This window comes from Gadus morhua, chromosome 18 (genome assembly GCF_902167405.1).
Source record: "Gadus morhua chromosome 18, gadMor3.0, whole genome shotgun sequence".
Lineage (NCBI taxonomy): Eukaryota > Metazoa > Chordata > Actinopteri > Gadiformes > Gadidae > Gadus > Gadus morhua.
In genome coordinates, this window is record NC_044065.1 from 459076 (window position 1) to 468542 (window position 9467).

The window sequence follows — 9467 nt, forward strand, 5'->3', positions numbered from 1 at the left end:
CCATGAGACTCCTTCATCTAGACCCATGAGACTGCTTTATCTAGACCCATGAGACTGCTTTATCTAGACCCATGAGACTGCTTTATCTAGACCCATGAGACTGCTTCATCTAGACCCATGGGGGACTGCTTCATCTAGACCCATGGGGGACTGCTTCATCCAGAGCCATGAGGGACTGCTTCATCTAGACCCATGAGACTGCTTTATCTAGACCCATGAGGGACTGCTTCATCTAGAGCCATGAGGGACTGCTTCATCTAGACCCATGAGACTGCTTCATCTAGACCCATGAGACCGCTTTATCTAGACCCATGAGACTGCTTCATCTAGACCCATGAGACCGCTTTATCTAGACCCATGAGACCGCTTCATCTAGACCCATGAGACCGCTTTATCTAGACCCATGAGACTGCTTTATCTAGACCCATGAGACTGCTTCATCTAGACCCATGAGACTGCTTTATCTAGACCCATGAGACTGCTTCATCTAGACCCATGAGACTGCTTTATCTAGACCCATGAGACTGCTTCATCTAGACCCATGAGGGACTGCTTTATCTAGACCCATGAGACTGCTTCATCTAGACCCATGAGACACTGCTTCATCTAGACCCATGAGACCGCTTCATCTAGACCCATGAGACTGCTTTATCTAGACCCATGAGACTGCTTCATCTAGACCCATGAGACACTGCTTCATCTAGACCCATGAGACCGCTTTATCTAGACCAGTGGTTCTCAACCTTTTTTGAGCAAACGCCCCCCTGACCTTACCCTAACCGTTGGCACCGCGGGCACCGTGACAGCGGCCCAGGGAACGCGGGCACCGCGGCCCGGGAACCACGGGCACCGCGGCCCGGGCAACGCGGGCACCGCGAATACAGATTGCGCCCAGAGGCCCTATTAGGCCTATTTATTTTGTATTTGAAATGCAACGGTCCTTTCGTGGAGACTACGCTCAGAGCAGCTGGAACTGAACAACAGCAGGAGGAAGGAGGAAAACGGGCTGAAACTAAATGTGTTATTTCTTTCTTGCTATCCGCCAAGTTTGATTGTGTTGTGTTGGTTATTGAACTGTTAACTTGGGTTATGTTTATCATCGATAGAGATCATGACGATAGCTGATGTAACGGGAGTCCGGGCGTGTGCAGGACCGAACCGCGCTGTATTATCACTCTTCCACTGCGCTGAGACGGTAGAGGGGTTAGAAACCAATAAATGAAAATAGGCTATTTATTTCAGGTAGCCTATTTTTTCAGCCAAAAAATAGAAAACCATGAAAGTTTAAAAGTCAAAAAATGAAAAATATATTCACGTTCCCAGCGCCCCCCTAGGTTGTGTGAACGCCCCCCAGGGGGCTGTACCACCCCCGTTGAGAAACTTTGATCTAGACCCATGAGGGACTGCTTCATCTAAGGCCATGAGGGTCTGGACCTCTCCCCCATCCCCATCCCTGCTGTTAGGAGGAGGTTCTTGATGACCTCTCAGGTCCGAGGGTCTTACAGTCCCTGCACCCCCCCCCTACACCCCAAACCACCAGACTGTATGCTGAACTTATTGTATACTGAGGGTCAGTAGGACTACGATGGAGAGACAGCTTCTACCAGGAGCATCAAGGAAGAAATCGACTCAACTACAGTTTCATCAATATGTTATCAGCACACAGGTGATCGGAATGAAAGCCAAATAGATCACACTTTATTACTTTATTTTTGACGGTTGTAATGTTCAGACAGAGGAACAAGTTAAAGAAAACATATCGAAATAGCACTGAGATGGATAGAGCCGCACCCGAATCAAAACCAACAATGTTTTCTTAGGAGCAGAACCTAATAATCATGTTCAGCTATATTGAATATCTGTAATAGTCTGTGTGGATATAGCATTTTTTAAACAAAACATACATTCATGTCAACTGTTCACAGACACCTCAAAAAACATAAAGATTGAAAACCACATATTGTTAAAATGTAGATGGGCTGTGCAGTATGATGCAGCCTGCCCTGTCTGGTACCCCCCCCCCCCCCCCACCCCCCCTCCTCCACTTGCTCCCTTTATAGTGCACTATTTGGGGCGCCACCATTTTGTAATGTTAATGTGTGAGTGTACAAACCTGCTTCCCTATAGAGCGCACTACTTAACACACACCAGGCCGACAATAAGAGCTCAGCTGATGGACGACTTGCTCTGTATCCCATGATGCATAGCGGTTTTCATTTTCGTCTGACTCACCCAACCTACCTGGTCCGCTGACCTGGGCTGGTTTACCCAACAGGGTGTGGAGTGAGGGGGGCCCAGCTCCTCCTACCTCCTTAATAGTGTGCTATAAAGTGATCACTGAACAGGGAGGAGGGGAGGGGGACGGACAGACTGAGAGACAGCCAGAGAGCTGAAAGTTGGCGGTGACCGGAGACACCGGAGAAAGCGGCAGAAGGGGGGGAGTGGGGGGAGGGGTTAAGAAAGAAGTTACAGTAGACAAAAGTCTTTTGACCACCGGGGTCGGGAGGGACATTCTTTGTTCGAGAGTTGCTTGGTTTTTGGTCGCCTATTTGTCGTCTACGCTCTTCCCCAGTCGCCGTTCAGACTGCAGTCCACCAGATGGCGCCATTTCACCTTGTTTTATGGCGGAAGGCCAGTGAGCGGTTTTAACAGCAATGCTCAGCTTCAATGAAACCTTCCTTCTCGTGAACCCCGATCTCAACCTCTGCGTACGTCGAGTGACAGCCCTGGTTACGGAACTTCATCGAGGGCCAGTAGTTATTTGTGCGGCGCTGTGGAAAATCAAGAAGAAATGTTCAGCACCTGAGGAAACAGGTACTACTGAGGTAACTGGTACTACTGGGATAACAGTAGGCCTACTGAGGTAACTGGTACTACTGAGGTTACAGTACTGAGGTAACGGGTACTACTGAGGTAACTGGTACTACTGAGGTAACAGTACTGAGGTAACTGGTACTACTGAGGTAACTGGTACTACTGGGATAACAGTAGGCCTACTGAGGTAACTGGTACTACTGAGGTTACAGTACTGAGGTAAGAGTACTGAGGTAACTGGTACTACTGAGATAACTGGTACTACTGAGGTAACTGGTACTACTGAGGCAACTGGTACTACTGAGGTTACAGTACTGAGGTAACAGTACTGAGGTCACTGGTACAACTGGGGTAACAGTACTGAGGTAACGGGTACTACTGAGGTAACGGGTACTACTGAGGTAACTGGTACTACTGAGGTAACCGTACTGAGGTAACTGGTACTACTGAGGTAACAGCACTGAGGTAACTGGTACTACTGAGGTAACTGGTACTACTGAGGAAACAGTACTGAGGTAACTGGTACTACTGAGGTAACAGTACTGAGGTAACTGGTACTACTGAGGTAACTGGTACTACTGAGGTAACAGTACTGAGGTAACAGTACTGAGGTAACAGTACTGAGGTAACAGTACTGAGGTAAGAGAGAGAGGACAGACAGACAGACAGACAGACAGACAGACAGACAGACAGACAGACAGACAGACAGACAGACAGACAGACAGACAGACAGACAGACAGCAGAGAGAGAGAGAGGTGAGGAAGAGGAGGGTTTGATTTCCTCACCTGCATGAGGTAGAAGGGCGGGGCCACCGTGGGGTGCGTGTTGATGTAGTAGACGGCCAGCAGGGTCAGCACCACCAGGACCACCAGGGCCGCCACCACCCCCGCTATGATGGCGGTGTTCTCCGTCATCCTGGGGTGGGGCGGGCCCGTCTGGGTGTCTGAGGGGGAGAGAGGGCCTCGGGACGTTACTGTCTGTGCTGCGGTGTGTGTTGGTCTCTGTGCTGCGGTGTGTGTTGGTGTCTGTGCTGCAGTGTGTGTTGGTCTCTGTGCTGCGGTGTGTGTTGGTCTCTGTGCTGCAGTGTGTGTTGGTCTCTGTGCTGCGGTGTGTGTTGGTCTCTGTGCTGCAGTGTGTGTTGGTGTCTGTGCTGCAGTGTGTGTTGGTGTCTGTGCTGCAGTGTGTGTTGGTCTCTGTGCTGCGGTGTGTGTTGGTGTCTGTGCTGCAGTGTGTGTTGGTCTCTGTGCTGCGGTGTGTGTTGGTGTCTGTGCTGCGGTGTGTGTTGGTCTCTGTGCTGCGGTGTGCGTTGGTGTCTGTGCTGCGGTGTGTGTTGGTCTCTGTGCTGCGGTGTGTGTTGGTGTCTGTGCTGCAGTGTGTGTTGGTCTCTGTGCTGCGCTGTGTGTGTTGTGTCTGTGCTGCAGTGTGTGTTGGTCTCTGTGCTGCGGTGTGTGTTGGTGTCTGTGCTGCAGTGTGTGTTGGTCTCTGTGCTGCGGTGTGTGTTGGTGTTGGTGTCTGTGCTGCAGTGTGTGTTGGGCTCTGTGCTGCAGTTTGTGTTGGTCTCTGTGCTGCAGTGTGTGTTGGTCTCTGTGCTGCAGTGTGTGTTGGTCTCTGTGCTGCGGTGTGTGTGTTGGTCTCTGTGCTGCGGTGTGTGTGTTGGTGTCTGTGCTGCGGTGTGTGTTGGTCTCTATGTGTGGTGTGTGTTTTAGTGTCTATGCTGCAGTGTGTGTGTTGGTGTCTGTGCTGCGGTGTGTGTTGGTGTTGGTGTCTGTGCTGCAGTGTGTGTTGGTGTGTGTGCTGCAGTGTGTGTTGGTGTCTGTGCTGCAGTGTGTGTGTGTTGGTGTCTGTGCTGCGGTGTGTGTTGGTGTCTGTGCTGCAGTGTGTGTTGGTCTCTGTGCTGAAGTGTGTGTTGGTGTCTGTGCTGCGGTGTGTGTTGTGTCTGTGCTGCAGTGTGTGTTGGTGTCTGTGCTGCGGTGTGTGTTGGTGTCTGTGCTGCGGTGTGTGTTGGTGTCTGTGCTGCGGTGTGTGTTGGTGTCTGTGCTGCGGTGTGTGTTGGTGTATGTGCTGCGGTGTGTGTTGATGTCTGTGCTGCGGTGTGTGTTGTGTCTGTGCTGCGGTGTGTGTTGTGTCTGTGCTGCGGTGTGTGTTGGTCTCTGTGCTGCGGTGTGTGTTGATGTCTGTGCTGCGTGCGGCCCCAGGTCCCACCGTCGGCCTCGGGGAGGTGCAGCAGGGAGCTGGAGGACGTGGAGCCGCTGGAGGTCCAGAGAGAAGGGGGACTCGTTGCATCGGTTCCCCAAGGACTGTAGTCCGCACAGGAGCTCTTAGCCTGCAACATCATCATCATGTTACAGGGTGTGTGTGTGTGTGTGTGTGTGTGTGTGTGTGTGTGTGTGTGTTTGTGTGTGTGTGTGTGTGTGTGTGTGTGTGTGTGTGTGTGTGTGTGTTTAACCTCCTCGGAGCAGTTGTAGTCCAGCCACTCCTGTCTGTGCCGATCGATTCCATCCGAACATCTGAGGAGAGACAGACACAGAGTGAGACCAGAGAGTCCAGAGAACAGAGAGAGACCAGAGAGAGACCAGAGAGAGACCAGAGAGACCAGAGGGACCAGAGAGACCAGAGAGAGACCAGAGAGACCAGAGAGAGACCAGAGAGACCAGAGAGAGACCAGAGAGGAACAGAGAGAGACCAGAGAGAGACCAGAGAGAGACCAGAGAGACCAGAGAGACCAGAGAGAGACCAGAGAGAGACCAAAGAGACCAGAGAGAGACCAGAGAGAGACCAGAGAGAGACCAGATAAACAAGAGAGACCAGAGAGTGACCATAGAGAGACCAGAGACCAGAGAGAGACCAGAGAGAGACCAGAGAGACCAGAGAGGAACACATGAAACCAGAGAGACCAGATAGAGACCAGAGAGACCACAGAGAGACCAGAGACCAGAGAGAGACCAGAGAGGAACAGAGAGTCCAGAGGACCGCTCACCTCTGGAGGGTGTTGCACCAGCCACAGCCGGCGGTCAGCGTGGAGGACAGGCACTGGTCACAGGTCAGGTGCTGGAGGCAGGCTGGGGGGGGCAGAGTGAGACGCAGCGCTGTGTGAGTGATGGGGATGAGGGGATGAGGGGATGAGGTGATGGTGGTGAGGTGAAGGTGATGAGGTGATGGTGATGAGGTGATGGTGATGAGGGGATGAGGTGATGGTGGTGAGGTGATGAGGTGATGGTGGTGAGGTGAAGGTGATGAGGTGATGGTGATGAGGTGATGGTGATGAGGTGATGAGGTGATGAGGTGATGGTGATGGTGGTGAGGTGAAGGTGATGAGGTGATGGTGATGAGGTGATGGTGATGAGGTGATGAGGTGATGGTGGTGAGGGGATGAGGTGATGGTGATGAGGTGATGGTGATGAGGTGATGGTGATGAGGTGATGAGGTGATGGTGATGAGGTGATGGTGATGAGGTGATGGTGATGAGGTGATGAGGTGATGGTGATGAGGTGATGGTGATGAGGTGATGGTGATGAGGTGATGGTGATGAGGTGATGGTGATGAGGTGATGAGGTGATGGTGGTGAGGTGATGGTGATGAGGTGATGGTGGTGAGGTGATGAGGTGATGGTGATGAGGTGATGGTGGTGAGGTGATGAGGTGATGGTGGTGAGGTGATGAGGTGATGAGGGGATGAGGTGATGGTGATGAGGTGATGAGGTGATGGTGATGAGGTGATGAGGTGATGGTGATGAGGTGATGGTGATGAGGTGATGGTGATGAGGTGATGAGGTGATGAGGTGATGGTGATGAGATGATGAGGTGATGAGGTGATAGTGATGAGGTGATGGTGATGAGGTGATGAGGTGATGGTGATGAGGTGATGAGGTGATGGTGATGAGGTGATGGTGATGAGGTGATGAGGTGATGGTGATGAGGTGATAGTGATGAGGTGATGGTGATGAGGTGATGGTGATGAGGTGATGGTGATGAGGTGATGAGGTGATGAGGTGATGGTGATGAGGTGATGGTGGTGAGGGGATGAGGTGATGGTGATGAGGTGATGGTGATGAGGTGATGGTGATGAGGTGATGGTGATGAGGTGATGGTGATGAGGTGATGGTGATGAGGTGATGGTGATGGTGATGAGGTGATGGTGATGAGGTGATGGTGATGAGGTGATGGTGATGGTGATGAGGTGATGAGGTGATGGTGATGAGGTGATGGTGATGAGGTGATGGTGATGGTGATGAGGTGATGGTGATGAGGTGATGAGGTGATGGTGATGGTGGTGAGGTGATGGTGGTGAGGGGATGAGGGGATGAGGTGATGGTGATGAGGTGATGGTGATGAGGTGATGGTGATGAGGTGATGGTGATGAGGTGATGGTGATGAGTTGATGGAGATGAGGTGATGAGGTGATGGTGATGAGGTGATGGTGATGAGGTGATGGTGATGAGGTGATGGTGATGAGGTGATGAGGGGATGAGGTGATGAGGGGATGAGGGGATGAGGGGATGAGGTGATGGTGATGAGGTGATGGTGATGAGGTGATGGTGATGAGGTGATGGTGATGAGGTGATGGTGATGAGGTGATGGTGATGAGGTGATGGTGGTGAGGTGATGGTGATGCGGGGATGAGGGGATGAGGTGATGGTGATGAGGTGATGGTGATGAGGTGATGGTGATGAGGTGATGGTGATGAGGTGATGGTGGTGAGGTGATGAGGTGATGAGGTGATAGTGATGAGGTGATGGTGATGAGGGGATGGTGGTGAGGTGATGAGGTGATGAGGTGATGGTGATGAGGTGATGAGGTGATGAGGTGATGGTGATGAGGTGATGGTGGTGAGGGGATGAGGGGATGAGGTGATAGTGATGGTGATGAGGTGATGAGGTGATGGTGATGAGGTGATGAGGGGATGAGGGGATAGTGATGAGGGGATGAGGGGATAGTGATGAGGGGATAGTGATGAGGGGATGAGGGGATTGTGATGAGGTGACGGTGCAGGCTACTCACTGGGCAGCGGGATGAACTCAAAAGCAGATCTGGTGACGATCTTCGTGGTGTTGATCTCGACCCGATGATACTCGTAGATTGTGAGCGGTTTTCCATCTTGATGGATAAATAATAATTAATAAAAGAATCAGTCCTTTGAAAGGTTTCATGAATAAGGCCAACCTTTAAAGTTTGGTGGCAATGTCTTTGAAGAAAGAATGAAATATATTCACAATAGATAGTACTTATACAGATATTACTTTACGTTTTCTGCTCAGTTGCGGTTGTCTTTTGAACCTAAAACTGTGCAGTGCAGCTGCAGTGAGCGGTTGTGTTCACAGAGTTCTGCAGTGGTTCTCCACTCGCTCAGCCTCCAGGGCCATTCGGTCACGACCCAAACATAATAAGTGGTTCAGTACACATGGAGCGACCTCCACGAGCCAGAACCATGAGCCTGAGGCTTCATTCAGGGGATCCTCTCTATGAGGGCCGGCCTGTGGGCGGGGGGGGGGGGGGGGGGGGGGGGGGCCGGGAGGGGCTCTGGGGGTCTGGGACTCTGACCTGTCTTCTGAGGAGGCAGGGCCATGAAAGCGTCCGACAGCCCGACCTTCACCGGGTGCTCGGTGGAGTTGATCCTCTCCAGCGGGACGGGAACCTGGGGACACAGCGGAGGGTCACCCTGAACCCCAGCAAGGCACCCCGAAACATCCAGCGGTCAAGAGTGAGGAGGGTCACCCTGAACCCCAGCAAGGCACCCCGGAAACATCCAGGGGTAACGAGTGAGGAGTAACGTCGGTAGGAAGGGGACAATATGAGGTCACAGCTGAAAGGGAGGCCAAGGGGGAGGCCGGGCTAGCCAGATCTGTGCTCACTAGCAGCACCTCCTCGGGGGGGGGGGGCACCTCCTCAGGGGGGGGGCGTACCTCTCGGTAGTTGAACACGATGGTGCCGTTGCTATGGAGAGCAGCTTGGAAGGTGAAGGCTCCCTCTTCCTCGCGGCCCTGCAGATGAACCTTATCCCACTGGACCACAAACAGGTTACCTGCAGAGGGGAGGAAGAGGAGGAGGAGGAGGAGGAAGGGGAAGAAGGGCAGGAGGAGGGGGAGAGAGGAGAGGAAGGAGGAGGAGTAGGAGAGGAAGAAGAGGAGGAGGAGGAGGAGGGGGAGGGGGAGGAAGAAAGGCAGGAGGAGGAGGAGGGGGATGAAGAGGGGGAGGAAGGGGAGGAGGAGGAAGGGTCAGGGGTACAGAGGCGGGGGGGGGCACCGATAGTGCTCCCCCCCCTCCCAGTGGGTGGGAGGAGCTCCGACTCACCGGTGTCCATGAACCTCACGGTGGAGTTGTGGGAGAAGCTGGGGTCGAAGTTAGCCATCAGCGGGGCGATGTACTGCGTGGCCGTCAGCATCCGGTGGGTGATCTCGCCCATGAAGATGAAGCCTAGACCAGAAGGTCAAAGGTCAGGGGGCGACTACCACTCCATTATTGTACTCATGCAACACATTTTAGATGAGCTCAAATCCATGATCAACACACGTTATCCCAACCTCCCAGTGAACCACGGCTGAATCGATATATGACTGATCTATCTGCTGCTTGAGGTGGTGTGATGCTTACCTCCTGTTGCTATGGTGATCTGTCTCACCCGATGCCCGTAGAAGGGGAAGTTAAAGGAGAGGGCC

At 52.6% G+C, this 9467-nt stretch overlaps 1 protein-coding gene across 2 annotated transcripts in view; it reads right to left on the reverse strand.

Moving 5' to 3' along the window:
* Positions 1 to 1676: 1676 nt before the first annotated feature.
* LOC115531346 (plexin domain-containing protein 1) overlaps positions 1677 to 9467 on the reverse strand; it is an 18192-nt gene continuing 10401 nt past the window's right edge. For both annotated transcript variants that reach the window (XM_030340553.1, XM_030340551.1), the window contains 10 exons: positions 9403 to 9467; positions 9103 to 9225; positions 8715 to 8833; positions 8353 to 8446; positions 7813 to 7908; positions 5793 to 5874; positions 5262 to 5322; positions 5018 to 5138; positions 3601 to 3758; positions 1677 to 2771 (listed from right to left, as the gene is read on the reverse strand). The exon at positions 9403 to 9467 is cut by the window's right edge and continues 5 nt beyond it. In XM_030340553.1, the coding sequence (XP_030196413.1) occupies positions 2646 to 2771; positions 3601 to 3758; positions 5018 to 5138; positions 5262 to 5322; positions 5793 to 5874; positions 7813 to 7908; positions 8353 to 8446; positions 8715 to 8833; positions 9103 to 9225; positions 9403 to 9467 (1045 nt within the window). In that variant the 3' untranslated portion in view covers positions 1677 to 2645. The remainder of the gene's footprint in view (positions 2772 to 3600; positions 3759 to 5017; positions 5139 to 5261; positions 5323 to 5792; positions 5875 to 7812; positions 7909 to 8352; positions 8447 to 8714; positions 8834 to 9102; positions 9226 to 9402) is intronic.